This window comes from Podarcis cretensis (genome assembly GCF_951804945.1).
Source record: "Podarcis cretensis genome assembly, chromosome: 12".
Classification (NCBI taxonomy): Eukaryota; Metazoa; Chordata; class Lepidosauria; order Squamata; family Lacertidae; genus Podarcis; species Podarcis cretensis.
In genome coordinates this window covers 51,179,768-51,202,337 of record NC_137181.1, presented here as the reverse complement: position 1 = coordinate 51,202,337, position 22,570 = coordinate 51,179,768, and the positions used below count along the sequence as shown (strand labels likewise).

Below are 22,570 nucleotides of genomic sequence, written 5' to 3'. Positions count from 1 at the left end.
CAGAACTGGCAAAACTGACATATAAGCTACGGGACAAGGATAACTGTGACTTTAAAGATGAATGGGAACCCTTTACAAAGTATTTGAAGATGCAACAAAGTGAACTGGACTCCTTGGCTGGCTTTGAATAAACATTCACAAACTTTTTATTGATAATAATCCCCTAAATAGTTTGAGGATCTATAAAACTTTGTAACATGCAGAAAACAGCATTCTCAGAGAAACCAAAGACTGGAACTGAGGGAAGCTGGGGGGTGGGGGTTTGTGGGGGAGGGTGGGGGGGAGGGAGGGAAAATGGGGGGGGGGGGAAATAAGGATGATATGTTTTTGGATAATATGTTTTGTTTTAATTTTGATTTTTTTTTCAAAAAAGAGAGAAGTTGCAGTCAGTGTTCTTTATTTTTTGTACAAGTTAGTTGAAAGTCAGTACAATTTAGTCTAAAGTTTTAGTACAAGTCAGTTATTTATAATTTTGTTTTTTTTAATGCTTAAACTTGTAGCTTATTTTTACACCAGATGTTAGGAACTGTTGGCCCTCCAGATGTTGCTAAACTACCCTTCCCATCTGCCCCAGCAAGCATGACCAAGGGCATGAGTTGGTGGGAGTCCAACAACATCTGGAAGACCAAAAGTTCCCCACACATCCTATATGGGGTTCACAGGAGTTTCTTATATAACTGTGCGGCTAGGCTCATACCTCCATAGCTTCAGCTTTTCATTAACATCAATTGCTCTCATTCCACTCACCTAATGCCCTTCCTTCTCACAAAACAAAAAACTATGCCAGTCACTTAGTTTAAGGTGTTTGTAATTCATTTCCCATTATTCTTGCACAAAGTCTGGACAAATTCATCCATAAATCAAACTTTTTCAAGGCGTTTACTTAAGAAAGATGGCAATTATAAGTAGGCAGAAACACAAACATTTGTGAATAGATGTTCATTCCACTTATACTTTTCTTTTGTTATCAGTTCATAGGTTAAAATAAACATTTCTGTTGAACGACAGGAATGTTGGCTATGAGGAAATCACTAAATATGTTTAGCTGTTTATTAATAGTATTTGTTTTTAAGTGAACACAAACAATCAACATTTCTTATTTTGGTTTCTGAAGAGGCAATCTGGGTGGTGGTGGAGGAAGAGAAAGATCAACTATGCATTCAAGAAAGTCTTTGTGTGCAGAGCCAAACTGCGTCCATAGAGAGAGGATCTTGTACCAGTTCTAAGGTTATTTCTATGGACTTGTCTACACCAGAGCAAAATGTGGATTTCCACTGGCTTATCTCCTCATTAATATAGGGGTGTCCACATGACATCACCCCCATTCCAGTGTTATCCCAGACCTTGTCCCCTTTAAATGGAGGGTTTCCTAATCCTTGGCAAGGACAATGCCTCTTTGAAACATATCTTCGCACAGTGTTCTATGTGTGGTGCAGTGGTTAAGAGCGGTAGTCTCATAATCTGGGGAACCGGGTTCGCGTCTCCGCTCCTCCACATGCAGCTGCTGGGTGACCTTGGGCTAGTCACACTTCTCTGAAGTCTCTCAGCCCTACTCTCCTCACAGAGTGTTTGTTGTGGGGGAGGAAGGGAAAGGAGAATGTTAGCCGCTTTGAGACTCCTTCAGGTAGTGATAAAGCGGGATATCTAATCCAAACTCTTCTTCTTCTTCTAAGTTTTGGAAGAAAGTCCTGGACTGTGTAACTATCACTATGCAGAAAAAGTTAAATCTTTCATTGGAGAATATCTTACTGAACTACCATACTTTTCCATGTATAAGACGAGGGTTTTTTACTCTAAAATAATGTTAAAAAAGGGGGTCATCTTATACACGGATAGTGCATAGGGGGTACTGGTGATTGGTTGCAGCCGTGAGCAGGAGCTTGTCAGTGGCGGTTTGGTGGGTGATTGGTTGCTGCAGCAAGGGCTGCTGTGGATTGGCTGCCGCTGTGTCAATTGGGCATGAAACTGCCAGCTGCTGTTGGCTTTGGCAAGTCCCCCAAAATAGGGGGCGTCTTATACATGGGAGCATCTTATACACAGAAAAATACAGTATATACCTGCAGTGTGGAAATTATCAAGGGGACAACGGAAATGGATTTTCCATGCCCTAATGGTGGCCAAGAGATTGATATTGAGGATTTGGGAAACAAATAAAGGTATGATACCCTTCAGTCAATGAACTGACGATATGACATCACTTGCAATTCATGAATGGATATTTGGGAAGAGCTTATACAAAATGTAGTAGGCTCTTAACATTTACACAAGCACTGGGACAATAACACTATACCAATTTATGCAAGAATGTATGGGAATATCTCTCATAGAGAGAGCACGCACACATTTTCACTTTTATATGTATCTTTGTTGTTGTTGTTGCTTTCCCTCTCATTTTTCCTTCTTTTTTTCTCTGTAGCACTTTATTTCTTTTAACTGAAATAACTTCAATAAAAGTCCAAAATGGCCAACACACTCACCCACACCAAGGGGGACAGGTCAGGGACAACAGGGGAGTACATCATGTAGATGGCCCTATATTAAGAGGGAGACAGTCTAACCTGGAAACAGCGGCAATACCTAGTGAGTCCTATGTTCCCACCGACTTGCATTTAATCACATACCTATGCAAAAGAATGCAGTTCATATTTTGGGCAGTTGAGAGGTATGAATAAGTCGACAGTTTACAGAGCCAACATGGGCAAATAAAATAACTTTATATTATACAGCCAGACCTGAGATACAGAGCAGTTCAGATCACATTTAGAAGTATTATAGCTAATAACATAATGATGATGATAATAATAATAATAATAATAATAATAATAATAATAATAATAATAATAAACACAACCTGTTAGAGTCATGTTAAGCTGCAAGGCAATTTTGAGATGTACAGATTGTACATCTCAAAATTGCCTTGCAGCTTAACATGACTCTAACAGGTGGTGGTGGGTTTTTTTAAGAAAAAGAATAAACTATGAAGTGGTTTAAAGCGATCCGCTCACTGAAAGGAGGTGGGTGGAAGCCCAAAAAGGACTTGGGAAGTAGATCTCATGTGATGACTTGAAAAGAAACTCATAAGATTATGAAAAGTGATGGCATAGAAATTTGATTCAGTTTGCATTTAAAGGCGAGTTTGAAGAATTTGAATTTTATGAAACAATATGTCAACTGAAACACTACCATCTCTTGAAATTTGCCCTTTTCTGAATTTTGCAACACGGTTCCCGAGCTAAGTATGTGTATAAAAATTGAATTCAACAATTGGGCACTGGGGAAAATTCATGCCAAAATCCTGATGAATTTTCATGAGTACTTTCTTCCAAGGCGTTTATCAGAACATTGTGGAAACTTGGAGAAGTAGACTTAAGATAGAAAAACAATAAACAGATATTGAGAAATTTGCCTATCCCTAATGCTCAAGTGCTTAAGTTGTCTGCAGAACTGAAATGGAGTAAAATGAGAATTCTTGTTCCCAAGATGGCTTCCTTCTTTTTCTTTTCCATGTCCAAAGCTTTACGATTAGGCTGTGCTTATTTGTCATCACACAGCCTCTGGTTTCCAGCAAAACAAACTCACAATTGTTCTGATACCTGAGATAGCATCACATTTTGGCCTGATCTCACACGAGACAACCTCAGGCTTTTCAGAGGGGCTCTTCGTCACTTGTGGACTGAGTGTAGATTGAGCCTGATGACTCGGAGGTGAATGTATCGGGGCGTCCACAAGATTTGCAAAATATTTTCGAGAAGACACACTTCTTAAAGAACAATTTGATGTACTTCTTGAACTTCTGTCCCATGAAGAAGTAGATAACAGGATTGAGACAGCAATGGAAAAATGCTAGAGTTTGAGTCACCTGAGCTGCGTAGTCCAAGTTTTTGCTGGTCAGGCATCCTTCAAAAATGCCCACTTCAACCAAACATTGTAGGAATTGTACAATGCTATAAGGGGTCCAAAACACAAAAAACACAATCATAACAGCAAAGATCATCTTTACAGCTTTCTTCTTCTTTTCATTTCTGCAATGGAGCAAGGTCATGACTATCCTTGTGTAGCAAAATAACATGACAATGAATGGCATCAGAAGGCCTAAAATGTTGATCTTCAAGGAGGTGAAAAGGTTCCAAGTTGTGTCGTTCCTAGGATATTCTGCCCTGCACATGGTGTAGTTATAGTAGCTAACAGACTTGCTAAATATCAGCTCTGGAACAGACGCCGTGATGGCCACTAGCCACACAACAACACTGGCAAGGCTGCCGTAGCTGACGGTTCTTGCTTTCAAGGCAAACACGACATGAACGACGGCAAGATACCGGTCGATGCTCATGAGCATGATGAAGAAGATCCCGCTGAAAAATCCAATCTTGTACACCCAAGAGACAAATTTACACAAGCCGTCTCCAAACACCCACTTGTCGGCCACGTAGTACGACCAGAAGGGAAGAGCAAAGACGAAAAGAAGGTCAGAGATGGCCAGGTTGAGCAGGTAGATATCCGTCATGCTCCTGAGCCTCTTGTATTTGAACAGGACCAAGACAACGAAGGCGTTTCCTGCCAAGCCAAGCAGGAACACGAGTGAGAAAAACGTGGGAAGGAACCAGGACTCAAAATGCCTCACTTCATCTTTTCTGCATGGTTCAGGATCATCCTCGTAGCTATAATAGGTGGAAAATGATGCGTCCCACCCTGTGGCAGCCAATGCTTCGTCAGTAGAGGTCATTTTCTTTTTGGAACCTAAATAGAAGGATGAAGTGAGTCAAAATTGAAAGGTTTCTCTCCACCCCCCTACCCAGGGTAACGTACAGCACAATCCTTGTCTGTTCAGAAATATAACCTTATTGAATGCAATGGGGCTTACTGCTAGATAAATGGGGTTATGGCTACAGCCATAAATTGCAATCCTGTGCACACCTATCTAAGAGGTAATCCCATGGAAAGTGGAATTTACTTCTGGATAAACTTCTAAAGATTGCACTATTAATGATTATTTTGAGCAAAGATTTAAAAAACAGAATGAGAATGCAGGAGTGAGAAGCCTACAGCTCCACAGAGAGCCGATTGCCAGGGATTCCTAAGGATTTCTAAAAAAGAATTTAAATTTCAAATATTTATTTTAAATAAAACAATAGCAATTTGGCAATAGATAAATGTCTCTTTGCGCAATGGCCAGTTTTTGACCAAAGAAGGGCTAAGAAACCTTTGGCTTATCTTTCTTAATCTTATGCTTCTCGTTGCTTTATGGATTGGCGATTATTTTCTGTAACTTTTCACCTGTTTCACAAATATCTAGAGCATAACTATTTCTAGTGCTGAATCTTACTGAGAGATAGAGCATATGCAATGGCTAACCCACACAGACTGCTTCCAACTGCTCTACTTGAGCTTGTTTCAGGGCTCGCAATTTTGTTTAGAAGGGTTCTGCGGGACAGAGAAACAGTCTGATGTCTGTCATTAATTCACCTTGCTGTACTCATAGTTTTTACCACCCAGCAGTATATCCATTCTATGAAATAAAGAAATAAACAGACGGAAATACCCAATGAAACCAGTAAGGGCATGGTCTCAGCAGTGATCTCTTCATATTACCATATGGTAAGGATGTCAACGGGTCAGATAAGATTTCTCCAGATCCTGTAGCAGAAGGTTGACATGCAGGACTCTACAGATCAAAACTTTTAATGGCACGGAAATCGATATTGTCACATACTAATATTATAAGCATGTCAACCTGCTACCACAGGTGCAGTTCAGAAACCAGAAGCAGAAGCTGTCTACTCGCTGCATGGGGGAAATCTGCGGCTGATAATCCCCTCCTTGTGAAAAGGAGGTCATGTGCATCCACTGCCAAACGCAGGGTTCGTGGGTGTTTGGAAAACGCTGTTTTTTTCCCAGAAGCTAAAAATCAACTGCTATGCATGACAGTTTATGCACATGACCAGGTGAGTACAAATGGTTCATCAGAGGTTACGGCTACCATGTGCAGATTTTTCCAAATGCTTTTTTTTGTGTGGATACTCACAAATCACCCACTTATCAAGTGAGTAGACTTAACTGTCTTTTTCCTTGCATGCACACTTTTATTTTATGAACAAAGAGGACCAACGTACATAGAAATTAAGTAGTTGTTAACTTCGAGGACGGCGGGGTGCGCTCCCGCTGCTCGGTCCCAGCGCCTGCCAACCTAGCAGTTCGAAAGCACCTCCGGGTGCAAGTAGATAAATAGGGACCGCTTACCGGCGGGAAGGTAAACGGCGTTTCCGTGTGCGGCTCTGGCTCTGGCTCTGGCCAGAGCAGCTTTGTCACGCTGGCCACGTGACCCGGAAGTGTCTCCGGACAGCGCTGGCCCCTGGGCCTCTTAAGTGAGATGGGCACACAACCCCAGAGTCTGTCAAGACTGGCCCGTACGGGCAGGGGTACCTTTACCTTTACCTAACCTCGAGGAAGTGGCTCTGTAAAGGAGCTTTGCTATGCTGAACTGTATATCCGAAATGGATGTAATTCTCAGGTTTTGTCCACTTACCCTGTGCACACTTACATATGAATAAGGCTGCAATTAAGGACAGAAAGATCTGCCACTTTTGGTACTCTCAGTTTCTCATTTCTCTACATTTCAAATCAATTACAGTAGCTTTTTTATAAAAAAAATGGCCATGAAAATCCACCCATTTATGGGTTTGAATTTCTCCTAATAAACATTTTTATATGCAGTTTTGACACATGTGCACATTTTTGCAAGCCGTTTTTGCTAATCTAACACATTTTTATACACACCTGCCCCACATATAGGCATTTTTGTAAACCTTGTTTGCTCCAAGAATTGCATTGTAAAATTCAGAGAAGTGTGACTTTCGAGGGATAGCTCTTCTTTCAGTTGACGTATTGTTTTGGAAAGCGCAGATTTGACTTTAAACGCATCCCGAATCAAATTTATATGCTATCCCTAGCTGTATTCCTTGACATGCCTACCTGGAGAAATAAGTCTCACTGATCTCAGTAGGATTTATTTCTCAGTCAACATGCATTGGATGGCACTGAAAACCCCCATATTTCCAAAGGAACATGCATAGGATCAGGCCACAGAACAAAAAATAAAAATCCATTTACGTACATTTCAGTTAATACAATTACAGTGTAAATATCCCTTACTGTAAATATATTTACATTTGCAAGCTTCCCTTGCTCCATCACACATTATTATATACAGTTGTGTGTGTGTCATTCTTTTAAGTAATTAAATAATGCAGCAGCATAAAAATTGTGCAATCATCTTATGACAGCAATGGTCAAAATACATATGAGGCATATTTTACACATACCTTTTTGCCTTTCTTAGATGCTAAGAAGTGTCTTGCCTGAGGGTGATGTACCTTCTGTTCTCTAAGGAAGTGGTGTACTTCGTGAGATAAACAGAAATCAGCGAATGAGGAAGTATAGTGGCATGGAATGATCCACGTAATTGCTTCTGGTTCTTGTGAAGATTAAATTTTAATCTGACCTTTTAAAATTAGTCGTCATAGCAAGCATCATCGCCCACCTCTGAGCTTGCTTCTTCAAGCCCTTTAGCACTGCGGAGGCACTGCTTTTCTGAAATTTGCAGGAGGTGGAATGAAAACAGGGGTTCAATAGGCTGCACCTATGCCATGAGTCCTGTTGCCTAACATTTTCTTCTATCATATATTCAGAAATAGTTGAATTGAACAAATTAAAATGCCTTACAGTTCACAGCCTTCACTGTACTCCTTTGGGTGTCTACTGAAAACATTTTTGTTTAGACAATCCTATCCAGACATGTAGCATGTTTCAATCCGTTTTTAGTTTATGGATGATTTTATCTTTCGAAGAATTGGTTTTTTAAAAATTGGTAGACTGAGTCGAGCTGGAACTAATTAAGGCTTTCTCTGAGACTTTCCAGGGCTTTCTCTAAAACTTTTAGCTTAAACTTGTGATTATAAGAAAAAGATACCGAGCAATAAAATACTAGAACTGATAAAAGCTAATAAAAAGCTGATAAAACTAGTAAAAACTAATAAAAACCGCATAACAGACACAGAGCTCAAATCGATGCTTCCTCTAACGACCCCAATTAGTTATGCAACCAATCTGTTTTTAGTTTATGGATGAGTTTATCTTTCGAAGAATTGTTTTTTTTAAAAAAAAAATGGGTGTTTTTTAAAAACAATTTTTACTGATGATTTCATTCTTTAATTCTCTCTGAGGGTTGGTTGGTTTGTTAGTTTGTTTGACTAATGAATGACTAGTTAGAGCCATTAATTTCCATCGTTCACACAGCAGCAAGAATTCTACTGGCGAAGTATTGGAAGATGCAAGAACTACCTACTCTGGAAGAATGGCAAACAAAGGTGATGGACTTTATGGGACTGGCTGAGATGACGGGCAGAATCCGCGACCAGGGGAAGGAGACAGTGGAAGAGGACTGGAAGAAATTTAAAATATACCTTAAAAACTTTTGTAAAATTGAGGAATGCTAAGATGTCATGGGGTAAGAAGCAGAGAATGCAGCTGTAACTAAAAAACTAAAGGAAATTTAATGAAAGGGAATCAGGACAATGACTAAAGGGTTGCTAAAGAATTATTAAACAAGGATGCAGGGATGGGGAGGTATGGGGAAGTCAAAAGAAAGAAGGGTATGAAAATATAATTTTGAAGTTATATTGGTTTAAATGTTTTGTATGTTTTTGTTTGTGTTTTGAATTTTTTGTTTTCTTTTTGTTTTGTTCTGTGTTTGAAAAACGAATAAAAATTATCTTAAAAAAAATAATAATTTCCATCGTTCACCTTTATGTGCTGTGATCATCAAAATAATAACGATGAAGAGGATGACAAAACATTCATTCAACATCTCCAGAGTAAACGGGGAACTGAGAAATATACACACACAGATGCTGCAATTCTAACCCTACCACTACAATGATGATGATGGTGATGTTAAAGAATCTCTTTCAAACTAAACAGGGAATTGTGCAACTAGTATCAGAGAGCAACAGAAGCCCTGAGCAAGGCACAACCACCCTCTCATTTCAGCAGAAGTCTCCAAAATTATCTCTCCTCCCACCACAAGTATTCTGACATAAGTGGGTGGTATTCAGTGCTACTTCTACTCAGAGTAGATCCTTTGATATCAACAGTGGTGTAGTGTGGGGGAACCCACAGGTAAGGTTGTCCTGGGCGTGAAATTGTTAGGGGCACAAAACTTCAACAGCCGGTGCTACCTCAATACAGCTGAGCGATTCCGTTGCTGGGCTCCATTCAAAACAATTTCAACATATGAACCAGGAAGTGACCTTTCCAGGCAACAGAACAACTCTTCTTTTCTTATCTCTGTAGCTGCGATCTCCTGGGCGACATGGACACCGTTAAGCAGCTAAATACGCATGTGTACTCGGTCCGATACCGTCCCTCATGCACAGCTCTCTATGCAGCCCTGGGAGCTGGCAACACACCCTATGTCACTGGATGTTAATAGCCACGAAGTATGGCATCCCGATCAAGGGAAAATATAGTTCCTCTCTGTTCTGCCTTGGTCAGACCACACCTGGAATACTGTGTCCAATTCTGGGCACCACAGTTTAAGAAGTATGTTGGCAAGCTGGAATGTATGTAGAGGAGGGCAACCAAAGTGATTTAGGGTTTGGAAACCAAGCCTTATGAGGAACGGTTGAAGGATCTGGGTATGTTTAGCCTGGAAAAGAGGAGACCAAGAGGACATATGATAGCCATCTTCAAATATCTGAAGGGCTGTCACATGGAAGATGGAGCAAGCTTGTTTTCTCCTGCTCCAGAGGGTAGGACCTGAACCAATGACTTCAAGTTACAAAAAAGGAGATTCTAACCATCAGGAAGAATTTGATGGCAGTAAGAACTGTTTGACAGTGGAATGGACTTTCTTGGGACTCTCCTTCATTGGAGGTTTTTAAGCAGAGCTTGGATGGCCACCTATCATGTATGATCCGGTTGAGATTCCTGCACTGCAGGAGGTCGGACTAGATGACTCTCAGGATCCCTTCCAACTCTGCAACTCTATGATTCTCATAGGTTCATTAATTTCAATGGATTGTCCCCAAGGACTTAGTTTAATGGTACAGGAGAGCTCGAAATTTCAACACATTCCCTTCCTGCCTTCTCCATTCGGAGAACTGTCCATTTATTGCTACCCATTGCTTGCTGAAACTTAACCAAATCCTGATCCACAAGAAGACCTCTCCTCTTATTCCTCAGCTGCTAAGCTTACTCAGGAATCTTTGATGAGGTACCAAGTACTATGTGCCAAACCAATCTCTTGTATCTGTATGTTTGCTGATACCCTCAAAGAACGCTAATAGCCCTTGCAGAAGTCAAGCTACCTCTGCCTCATTAAAGGTGGTTCTTCAATATGCATAGTTATTTTATCTTTACCCATGAGGCAAGACGAGGCAACTGCTTTGGGCAGCAGGAGGCATGGGGACAGCAGATCCAGCCTCCAACGAACACCCTGACCACTACTGCTCCTGCTCCGTGGTAGCCAGATCAGACCCCCTGTTGGTCTTTATTCCACACAAACACACCATGATGGAGATCTTTACTTTCCTCTTCTTTGCTGGAGGGAAACACGCTTCTGTGTTTTGCCTCAGGTGCCAAAACGTCTTGGGCTTGCTTTGTTAAGAATATTTTCCACCAGTTTTCCTGGGACAGATGTTCAGCCAACTGGCCTGTTATTTCCAGGATCCCTCGATCCCCCCCCCCTTTAAAAATGGTGTTACATTGGCTGCTTTCCATTCCTCAGGTATAGAGGCTGATCCGAGAGGTGAGTTATTTTTGTTAGAAGACAAGCAACTTCACATGTACAAAACTATAGAACACTGAAATGCTATGTGAATGGATTCTTTTAAAAACTCTGTGATGCCGGATTAGCTCATGAAATCATACAACTGCTGAGTTGGAAGGGACCACGAGCGTCTTCTAGGATCTTTTGGCTCGAACCCACAACCCTGAGATTAAGAGTCTCATGCTTTACCAGCTGAGCTGCTAGATATTTGCAGATTGTGATGTGTCGGAGAAAGGGTTGAATGTTTTCTCCCTTTGCAGAATCTAGAAGGCCAGAACTGCAGTGGCTTTGGCATCACACACCATTACCATTCAGATCAAAAATTAGTGCAGCGATGAGATTCCTGGAGTACCTCCTTCAACACAAGAGGTGTAAAAGCCAAGAATGTAAGCATCTCTTGCTTTGATTATGCTGGGTAATGTGTGGTATGAACTGAGGTTGGGTAGCAATGGCTCAAGCGTTCAAGCAGTGTGCCTCTGATGTTCGGATAAATCGTACTGCATTTTTAAGAACCACAACAAAAATGATTCAATTGCCACTGCAGGCCATTGAGGACGGGGCGGAGGAAGGGTGTGTGTGGTGGGTGCAGTCTGTCCTGGGTGTCACCACTGAGGGGGGTGACAAAATGCTGGGCAGCACTCACTGTGGGGTCTGCAGCGCGCCCGAGCCACGTGTCTCTCCTGGGAGTGACGCAGTGGCTTGGGCGCCCACAGGCTCCGCACTGCCCCAAACGGTCCACCCACCACCTCCCCCTCAGGTGTAGGGCGGCTGAGTGGGTGTGATGGCCTGGGAATCCGATTCAGAGGCTGAACCGGAGGAATCCCAGCCTGCACAGGAGTCCCTGCTTCCAGGACCGGCTGAACTGGGGCAGGGCCTTGATTCTGAAGCGCCTGCACCTGTGCCGGATCCTCAGGAGCAGCAACCAGGTGAATCCACTCTGGCTCCAGAGGTGGTTGAGGACTCAGTGCCTACAGGTGAGTCTCCCCCTGGGCCCAGTAACCCTTCAGCCTCTCCTGAACTGCAGAGGCGAAGGGCAGAGAGGCGAAGGGAACTGGTTTCTCCCAGGAGGAGTGCTCGCCTTAAGGCCAGGAGAGGCGGGTCTCCTGGGGGCCGGGACCGCCCCTGGCCTCAGAGAAGATAAAGGCCAGTCAGCCCGGTCCCAGGTTGCGGGAGCAACGTCGTTGATGAGCTGTTTCGGCCAGCATCCAGTCCTGTTTCCCCCAGAGTTCCTGTCCTTGCCCGGCTTCCCTCTGTGGACCCCATTTCGCCCGAGGAGGACCGTCTGCCGGCCCTCAACTCAGGTCCTGGGCCTCGCCGCACGGTAACCTTCCCCCCCCCCCCCGGACTAGCACAGTGGGAGAAGGCAGGCAGACTCCTTGGAGGCCCTGCCGAGCATCCTGTCCTGGCTCACCCCACCCCACAGGCAGCTGGCTCCGCCCTTGCAGGGAGCTGCCCCACGTGCCCAATTGGCTTGCTCCGAGGGCTGATTGAGGAGGCAGTGACTCACCATGGACCATAGCTGACTCCATTCTCTGCTGTTTGAATGCTTTGGAGGAAAGCATGCATCAAAAAGTGACAGCAGCAGAAGTGCTCTCATCCCTAGAACGGAACAGAAATTGGAAGCGGTGCTGCAGATTACTTAGTAAGATCCCATTTTTTTTTTTTTTTGTGGTTTGCCAATGCAGAAAAAAAAATAAGGAAGCTATAATTATTTGTCCAGTAATGAAGATGTCCATTTTTTTTCCTCCTTAAAGAGATCTACCTGTGCATTGTTTGTACATTATACAATTAAATGACATTTTCTGTCCTAATGATGACATTTCATTTACAGGACATGTTGCTGTTGTGTTAAAAATCACCTGCTCATGTGAATGTTTTTAATACAATTTGCAAGATGAAGTTAGCTTTTCTTTCAACGTTGCCTCAGAATATTTTTTTTAATAGGAAAAAAAAATGAAGTGTGGTCGCAGGGCAAGGTGCTGTGCAGGCTTGATCAGGATTTTTTGTTGTTGTAATTTTTATTATTATTTATCCTTACCCCTCAACCATCCCAAATTGCGTGAAACAGCCTGGAATTACAGAAGCCATCTCGGCTTCTGATTGGATCCTGGAAAGTCCCATTTTTTTGATCCGGCACTCTGGCACAAGTCAACTGGCCAGACCAAAAGGCCCTATTTTTTTGTCTCACCCTCTGCTGTACGAGTGCCAGACCAAAAGACACCCTTTTTCTGTCTTGTGCTCTCATGTGAGTCACATGGTTCCTGTGAGAGCTAGGAATGAAAATGTGCTGGTCCCGGGGGGGAAGGTTACTGTTGGCGTGTTCAAAGTCCGGTCCTGGGTCACGAGTCTGGAAACAGTTCACAAAGAGCGAGGCAGGGTCCAAAGCAGGAAGCCGGGCGGGGACGGGAACTCTGGAAGGACAGGTCTGGGTCCGGGCAGAAGCAGGTATTCAACAACGTTGCTCCCGCAACCTGGGACCGGGCTGACTGGCCTTTATCTGTTCTGAGGCCAGGGGCGGTCCCGGCCCCCAGGAGACCCACCTCTCTTGGCCTTAAGGCGAGCACTCCTCCTGGGAGAAACCAGTTCCCCCCGCCTCTCTGCCCTGAGCCTCTGCAGCTCAGGAGAGGCTGGAGGGTTACTGGACCGAGAGGGAGACTCACCTTCCCCTGACAGGGCTGGGAGAGGCACACCTGTAGGCACTGAGTCCTCAACCACCTCCGGAGCCAGAGTGGAATCACCTGGTGCCTGCTCCTGAGGATCCGGCACAGGTGCAGGCGCTTCAGATGCAAGGCCCTGATCCAGCTCAGCTGGCCCTGGAGGCGGGGACTCCTGTGCAGGCTGGGATTCCTCCGGTTCAGCCTCTGAATCGGATTCCCAGGCCATCACAGAAAAACTAGCACCCCGATTTTGATCAGTGGGATGTTGGAGGGTATGCTTGTCCAGAATTGGACTTTTAGGACACAACATTCACAGGTGAGCACTGAATGGATGTTAATTGTAACCTAACTCTTTGCATGTACAGTGGTACCTCAGGTTAAGAACTTAATTTGTTCTGGAGGTCCGTTCTTAATCTGAAACTGTTCTTAACCTGAGGTACCACTTTAGCTAATGGGGCCTCCTGCTGCCGCTGCGCCACCAGAGCCCAATTTCTGTTCTCATCCTGAAGCAAAGTTCTTAACCCAAGGTACTATTTCTGTGTTAGCGGAGTGTGTAACCAGAAGCATCTGTAACCTGAAGCGTCTGTAACCCGAGGTACCACTGTACTTGCAACCCAATAAATAATAATGTGTCGTTAATATGAAAATAGTGTTAATCTGCATTGGAGAAATGTAGTTGACAATTCTTTGAAGTTATTTTTATTTATGATGATTATTATTACTTATTAACTAAATTTGCATATTGCCCTTCATCCAGAGATCGCAGGGCAGCTTACAGTAGAGAAACACGCAATTCGTAGCGTTACAACAACAACCCCACCTTTCCTCTAAGGAGCTCAAAGTGAGAAATACTGATCTAATCTCCCAATTCATACCTAGGCACCAGAATGCCTTCTTCTGCCCCTTTAGCTGGAGAAACTTTGTGAAAAACACGATCCCTGTTCTGCAAAGCTGTACAAATCCTGAGACCCACAAAACCACAAGGTGTTTTCAAGCAGCAGAATAGCAGGATGGTGTCCTTCCTGTTATTGTGGCTTCCTCTTAGCAGCAAAAGTCGTAACACGGCAAATGCAGCTCTTTGAGCTGTGTCCACTAGATGGGAGGCTTGCATCACAACTGAAGCTCAAGCTACGCCCAGTTCTTTTCTTTCATTTACTTCCAAATCATTACAGTTCTATATTTAGGCCATGTACATATTAGTTGCTTAATACACAGTGAGCTCATTCCCCCCTGTTGTGTTTTAAGCTGCATTAGCACATTGCTATGCACACCAAGGGACGCGGGTGGCGCTGTGGGTTAAACCAGGGTTAAACTAGGACTTGCCGATCAGAAGATCGGTGGTTCGAATCCCCGCGATGGGGTGAGTTCCCGTTGCTCGGTCCCTGCTCCTGCCAAACTAGCAGTTCGAAAGCACCTCAAAGTGCAAGTAGATAAATAGGTACCGCTCCAGCGGGAAGATAAACAGCGTTTCTGTGCGCTGTTCTGGTTTTCCAGAAGCGGCTTAGTCATGCTGGCCACATGACCCGGAAGCTGTACGCCGGCTCCCTCAGGCAATAAAGCGAGATGAGCGCCACAAACCCAGTCGGTCACGACTGGACCTAATGGTCAGGGCTCCCTTTACCTTTATGCACACCAAAGAGAGAGAAGGAATCTCTCTCTCTCTCTCTCTTTGCCAAATCTCCTAAAACATTAAAGTTTTTGAGCAACTTTTTAGGAAATTCACTAAAAAAAAACAACACTTCCAAAATGGGTTGCCACACACACAAGTTTTCCCAGGCATTTTTACCAATTTTCTGTCCGTATGCTATTTCTTTTTTTTTTTAATTCTTTTTATTGAATTCTTTTAACCAAACAGAAACAAAAAAAGAGAAAATAAAAGAGCGTACAAAAAAAACTAAACAGCACATACAAAAAACACGAAAACAAACACTAATTCATAACATAACACTAATTGACTTCCCTCCATCTCGGTTTTGGACTATATAACAAAATTTTCTTTCTGCAGTTTCATTTTACAACATCTATACATCGCAGGATTTATGTTATGCCTACTGTGATTTTAATATTTCCTAAGTTTGTTTCAATGTATGTTATACATTTATTCCAATCATTAATAAACTTTGTACCTTTTTGATATCTGATTTTTTGTGTCATCTTTGCTAATTCTATATACTCGAATAATTTAATTTGCCAGTCTTTAACAGTTGGGATATTTGGGGTTTTCCAATTTGTGCTAACAATATCCTGGCGGCTACCGTTGCGTATTGAAACAATGTTTGGTCTTCTTTCTTAATCTCATCTCCAATCATTCCCAGAAGGAAAGCTTCGGGTTTTTTGGGGAAAGTGTATTTCAATATTTTTTTTAATTCATCATATATGAGTCCCCAAAACCTTTTAATTTCTTCACAGGTCCACCACATGTGATGGAAATTACCCTCTTTAGTTATGCATTTCTAACATGTTTTGTCTCCCGTCTTATACATTTTTTCCAATTCCACGGGTACCATTGGTACATCATTTCCCCCATATTTTCTCTAAATCCAACACATGCTGTGAATTTCATACCTTTGTTCCAAAGTTTCACCCAATTGTCGTACTCTAGATTGTATCCAAGATCTATTGCCCATTTAACCATAACTTCTTTTATCTCTTTGTCTTTAGTATCCCATTCTAACAGTTGGTTATACATTTTAGATAAAAGTTTGGAATTACCTTCTAATATTTCCACCTGATATCTAGACTTTTTTTCATTCATCCCTGTCTTTTTATCTTTGTTCCGGATGCTGTTTCTGATGGCCGAATTCCGGCTACGTCTGAGAAATTTCAGATGTATGACAACCCTAGGTTCACATACCTGCTGCAACACTGCTCTCCTCAAATCCTATCCATGAAGCTGCCATCTGCACATGTGCACCTCAGGTGAGGTGTGCTCCTTAGGCCTGACACTTGGCCACGTCTGTGCAGATCATGTTCTTGCTAATAAAGAGTTAACTTGCAGGGTGTGATTTACTGCTGGCTCGCTCCTGTCAGATGGGCTGACTGAGCGAGAAATCACCCAAAGCCTGAGCCAAACCTCATGCTCCTGTAATCAATAAAGTTGTGGCCTGTTTCACTCCAAGAACCTTGTACTGTGTGTGCAGGGGTGAGGCACCAGGCAGTGGCTTGAGCGTGCAACTGATGCTGTTTTCAAGGCAAACACAGTGTCTGGATTTCACTCCTTCCTTGTGCTCAGCTTAAATGCCTGTAAATAAACAGAATGTAGAAGAATGAAAATTGCTAAGTCTCGTGCACTTGCTGCTTGTCGACTTTAATAGCCTCGGTACTTCCTTCTGCCTGGGGAAGTGGAAGCCCTCGAATAAGCTGCATTTTCTGGAAATGTTAGTGGATTCACAACAAAGAAGTTAAAACACACACACCACACCCATGGCTGATGAGAAGTCTTTGGCCATCACACTTTGCAGAACTCATTCAGCAAGTCTTGCTTGGGTGGGCCTTCATTGGAAACCTCAAAGCTGAAGCTGGGTTTATAAATAACTACGAGCTGGTGGCACTGGGTGTTGTATGTGTGAAAGCAGTGCCAATATCTGCATCTTGATTTTGACACTTCTGCTTATAAGACTGCTGACAGATCTGCATGAAGAAACAAGGAGAACATTTCTGAAAGTATCAGTAAGCTGTTTCCTAGTTCTGCTGGATCTCTCAGCGGCTTTTGACACCATTGACTATAACATCCTTCTGGACCATCTAGAGGGTCTGGGGGCACTGTTATACAGTGGTTATACTCCTGGGCCGTGTTCAGAAAGTGGTGGTGGGAGATGAGTGTTCAGACCCCTGCACTCTCTCTTGTGGGGTGCCTCAGGGTTCTGTCCTCTCCCCCATGCTTTTCAACATCTACATGCAGCCACTGGGAGAGATCATCAGGAGGTTTGGGCTGGGTGTTCATCAGTATGCGGATGATACCCAGCTCTACCTCTCTTTTAAATCAGAACCAGTGAAGGCAGTGAAGGTCCTGTGTGAGTTTCAGGAGATAGTTGGAGGATGGATGGTGGCTAACAGATTGAGGTTGAATCCTGACAAGACAGAAGTACTGTTTTGGGGAGACAGGAGGCAGGCAGGTGTGGAGGACTCCCTGGTCCTGAATGGGGTAACTGTGCCCCTGAAGGACCAAGTGCACAGCCTGGGAGTCATTCTGGATTCACAGCTGTCCATGGAGGTGCAGGTCAATTCTGTGCCCAGGGCAGCTGTTTATCAGCTCCATCTGGTACACAGGCTGAGACCCTACCTGCCTGCAGACTGTCTCGCCAGAGTGGTGCATGCTCTAGTTATCTCTCGTTTGGACTACAGCAATGCGCTCTATGTGGGGCTACCTTTGAAGGTGACCTGGAAACGACAACTAATCCAGAATGCAGCAGCTAGATGGTGACAGGGAGCGGCTGCCAAGACCACATAACACCGGTCTTGAAAAACCTGCACTGGCTCCTAGTACGTTTCCGAGCACAATTCAAAGTGTTGGTGCTGATCTTTAAAGCCCTAAACGGCCTCGGTCCAGTATTCCTGAAGGAGCGTCTCCACCCCCATTGTTCTGCCCGGACACTGAGGTCTAGTGCCGAGGGTCTTCTGGCGGTTCCCTCCCTGCGAGAAGCCAAGTTACAGGGAACCAGGCAGAGGGCCTTCTCGGTAGTGGCAGCTGCCCTGTGGAACGCCCTCCCACCAGATGTCAAAGAGAAAAACAACTACCAGACTTTTAGAAGACACCTGAAGGCAGTCCTGTTTAGGGAAACTTTTAATGTTTAATAGATTATTGTATTTTAATATTCTGTTGGAGGCTGCCCAGAGTGGCTGGGGAAACCCAGCCAGATGGGCGGGGTATAAATAAATAATTATTGTTGTTTTTGTTGTTGTTGTTGTTGTTGTTGTTGTTGTTGTTGTTATTATTATTAGACACTTGGTCCATATGATTGGCTTTACATGCTGTGGTTGTAGTGTTGTAATTCTGGGTAATGTTAATGACCTACCAACACACTTGTCAGCACAGTGGAACCTTGGTTCTTGAACCTAATCCATTCCAGAAGTCCGTTCAACTCCTGAAACGTTTGAAAACCAAGGTGCTACTTCCAGTTGGCACAGATGCCCCAGAAACAATAGCTGACAACCACATCGGACCTTCGTCTTCCAAAAAAGTTCAAAAATTGGAACACATACTTCCGGGTTTTTGGCATTTGGGATCCGATTTGTTCGTCAACAAAGCCGTTCGAGAACCAAGGTTCCACTGTAATGCTTAATTGTGGATTGTGCTAACCATTTACACACAGACACAACTTCCTGCCTTCAGTTGCCTTTGAAACAAGAACCCTCTGATGTGCTAATTTTCTTACATGATACTTTCATGTTGCATTGAATTATACAGGTAGAAGATGAATATTAAGAAACAATGAGCACATCTTAGAATGAGCAACCACGATTGAAATGACTGGGGTTGCATTAAAGCATCTGTACACTTTTTGTTTTGTTTCGATCCGAGAGCATTACCCTCGGTTCTTGTCCGGGAAAACAGTAGTTTAAATATGCCCTCTTCCAGAACCTCCTTTCTGCAAGGAACTCTGCAAATGCCCTGAAAACCTAGTCTATGCTCAAGCAGGTAACTAACTACTACAATAGGCTTCATTTTAGGTTTGTGTGTATGTGTTCGTGTGTGTGTATGTCCCTTCATTTCCCCCTGATTTCTCCAAATAAGCTTCCATTTATATTTGGACATTTGGCTTCATTAGTTTCAAAAGGAATTTCTCATTCAGATCTTCCCCATGTGCTAAAACCACACAGCTAAGAGTTAAAACTGCTCATTGCATCCTAAGGTTGTTTCAAAGGGTCTTGCAAAGGTCTGCCTCATATGGGCCTTGGGAAAGGACATACAGTGGTACCTTGGGTTACATATGCTTCAGGTTACATATGCTTCAGGTTACAGACTCTGCTAACCCAGAAATAGTACCTCAGGTTAAGAACTTTGCTTCAGGAAGAGAACAGAAATCATGCTCTGGCGGCGCAGTGGCAGCAGGAGGCCCCATTAGCTAAAGTGGTGCTTCAGATTAAGAACACTTTCAGGTTAAGAACAGACCTCCAGAATGAATTAAGTTCTTAACCCGAGGTACCACTGTACTGTACAAAGCTTCTTTGTTTGCTTTCTCTAGAGGTGGGTGAAAGAGAGGAGTACCAGGCAGTTGGGCTCAGAAATTTCAGAAACAGCTGAACAGCCTGGTCCAAGGTTGTGGGTAGAAGCTCACCCTGTCTGGTAGAGAACTCTTATACAAAAAACAAGGAGCGGTCGGCCAGTAAGCCAAACCCCTCTGCCTCAGACAAATGCCCCTACAAATGCATTTTCAAAGGGGGAAGAAAGCTACAAAGTGCCCTGTCTTGAATACAATGCTTGCTTTGAGCACACCACAGTGAAACTTGAGGCATACCTTTACAGCAGGGGTCAGCAACTTGTTTCAGCCATGGGCCGGTCCACCATCCCTTAGACCATGTGGTGGGCCGGACTATATTTTGAAAAAAATAATGAACGAATTCCTATTCCCAGTGGCGTAGCATGGGTTGTCAGCACCCGGGGCAAGGCAAGTAATTTGCGCCCCCTAACCCGTGGATTTGCGCCCCCTAACCCTAACCCCCAGATGTTGCACCCGGTGCGGCCAGCCCCCCTGCACCCCCCATGCTACGCCACTGCCTATGCCCCACAAATAACCCAGAGATGCATTTTAAAGAAAAGCACACATTCTACTCATGTAAAAATACGCTGATTCCTGGACCATCTGCGGGCCAGATTTAGAAAGTAATTGGGCCGCATCCAGCTCCTGGGCCTTAGGTTGCCTAGCCCTTATCTACAGCATAATTTTCTCTTTCAAGAGCTTGACCCCAGTTTGTTGGCGAGGCCAGAAAAGAGGAAAGAGATGAAGAGAGAGAAAGAGAGGTTGCGTGGCCTTACGCAACATATGCTTTCTTCGTTTTCTGAAGCCAGGTTCCTGTGTACAGCGGTTTCAAAGCGGAAGATCATTATTAGTCTGCTACGGGACAAAACCAGAAGTGGTTGCCTTTTGTCTTGTCTACCCGCTTTGTTCAGCAGTTGCCAAAACCTCATGCACATGGTAGGGGCTCAGTGCTTGCCTAAGAAGTTTATTTTGTTTCTGCTTTTGCTGACTTCCTTGGTTGTGGCATGGATGGGACTTCTGCCTTTGTCTTCCTCTTTCATTTTATAAAAGCAGCTACGTGTGTGTGTGTGTGCGCGCGCGCGCGCACGTGTGTGGAGGTAGGTATGTAGATAGATAGACAGATAGATCTAGATAGTTACATGGCACCCTGATCTCTACAGCTGTGTGACATCCCAGGGCTGCCTGTGTCTTACCCATGGGTTGTGTTTCCTTTGGAAATGAGGCACAGTGCTGGATCGGGTTGGTTGTTCATTTGGTCAGTGTCATTTGGCTCTGTGCCTCTTTCTTGAGGTGTAAAATTTTCCACTAGAGTCAGAAGTAGCCCATTTGTTATCGTTAGAATTTTTTTTCATGCTGGAGAGGTCCGTGCATATCAAGTGGAACTGGTTCTGAAGATAGCCATCTCTCTCCTCTGTTTGAGTACATTTGGAAGTAACCTGTTGACTTTGAAAGTTTTTTCCAAGCTCAGAAGGTGGCCTCTGGGTCATTATATCAGTTATATTTGCCTTATAGGATTTCTCAGCTAAGGCCAGTTCTTGAGCCAGGCTTGTTGGGTAGTTAATATTTTCGGAATCTTGCCGGAACCCTTTAAGATGAGTTGACCAGTCCAGAACAGTGGAAGGAGGAGGAATGGCCTCATCTAGAATTAACTCATTCAGCTCCCTCTTACTCTCCTCCTTTTGGAGAAAATAATGTGTGATTTTGCTCTGTCTCCTTTGGGGTTCCGGGGGGCTGATTAACGAATCTGGCATGATTCCCAGATCTTTGAAGTTCTTTCTAGTACCATATTAATTATGATTATTTGTCAGCAGTTTGCAGAAATCAATTATCTCCAAATGTGGCAGCCTTGACTTTACGAGTCCAGAGCCAGTGCCATCCAGCAGAAGAGAGCGTTTTGGAGATTCTCTGCAGCTGTCACCTGGGCTCGCTCGTTAACAGTTCTATAATCAAGATGTTTCTCTTCCTTAATTGATAACTAGTATCATGTATCTGGCTCGACCTTGCATTTGGCACTTCCTAGCAAAGTGCTCAGCCCAGCTTCATGCAGCCTCAGAGTTTAGGGGAGTTAGAACAATAAAACAATGAGATAAAACAACAACAAATTAAAACAACAAAAGGAAGCACTAAAAGGAGTTAAGAAATAAAATGGAAGAGGGGATAAAAACAAATGCTAAGGGTTGGTTATAGAGCAGAAACTTGCCTTAGAGTTGGCCTTAGAGCTCAAAACCCTGCTTCAAGCATTCGGCAGCCATCTTCCTAACCAATGCAGTGGCGTAGCGTGGGTTGTCAGCACCCGGGGCAAGGCAAGTAATTTGCGCCCCCTAACCCATGGATTTGCGCCCCTAACCCCCATATATTGCGCCTGGTGCGGCCGGCCCCCCCTGCACCCCCCACACTACGCCACTGAACCAATGTGGTTTATTTACACACCTGAGCCTACTGTGAAGGGGTTCAAAGCATTGCACCCCCAATGCTCTTGCACTCCTTTCTGCAGCACCAAAGCTGCCCTCCTCATGCTGTGACCTCCGCCACTCCTGCTTGTCACTGAGAAGAGACGGAACAGGATTTTTCTTCACCCTACCAGGCAAACTGCAATCCTGCACATCTCCCTCCTGGACTTTTGTCTTACTTTACTAACTAAATCCAGGACTCAGGGAGGGGCTCCCCCATTTGGCTGTATAACAGTTTTGTTAGGTGAATGATTTTGGCCATCATCAGGCTTTCATCCCACTCGGTGAGCTATTTTGAACAGAAGCTGTTTGGCACAGTTTCACTCACCAAACATTGATTAATTCTAACTTTCATTGGACCAAGGAATTTAGGGTGCCTCGCATCGAACAAACCCATCTCTCTCTCTTTCTGTCTGTCTGTCACACACACACACACAC

The 22,570-nt window shown here is 43.8% G+C and overlaps 1 protein-coding gene across 2 annotated transcripts; it reads right to left on the bottom strand.

Annotated features, from left to right (window-relative positions):
* Positions 1–2,920: 2,920 nt before the first annotated feature.
* CCR4 (C-C motif chemokine receptor 4) lies at positions 2,921–7,458 on the bottom strand. 2 transcript variants are annotated; one of them, XM_079947797.1, is made up of 2 exons: positions 7,320–7,458; positions 2,921–4,737 (listed from the first exon to the last, which is right to left on the bottom strand). In XM_079947797.1, exon 2 carries the CDS (start codon positions 4,721–4,723, stop codon positions 3,647–3,649), a length of 1,077 nt encoding a protein of 358 aa, XP_079803923.1. In that variant the 5' UTR covers positions 4,724–4,737; positions 7,320–7,458; the 3' UTR covers positions 2,921–3,646. The 2 variants fall into 2 exon arrangements, with proteins under 2 accessions (XP_079803923.1, XP_079803924.1); XM_079947798.1 differs by lacking the exon at positions 7,320–7,458 and adding an exon at positions 5,540–5,547.
* Between the last annotated feature and the right edge of the window lie 15,112 nt (positions 7,459–22,570).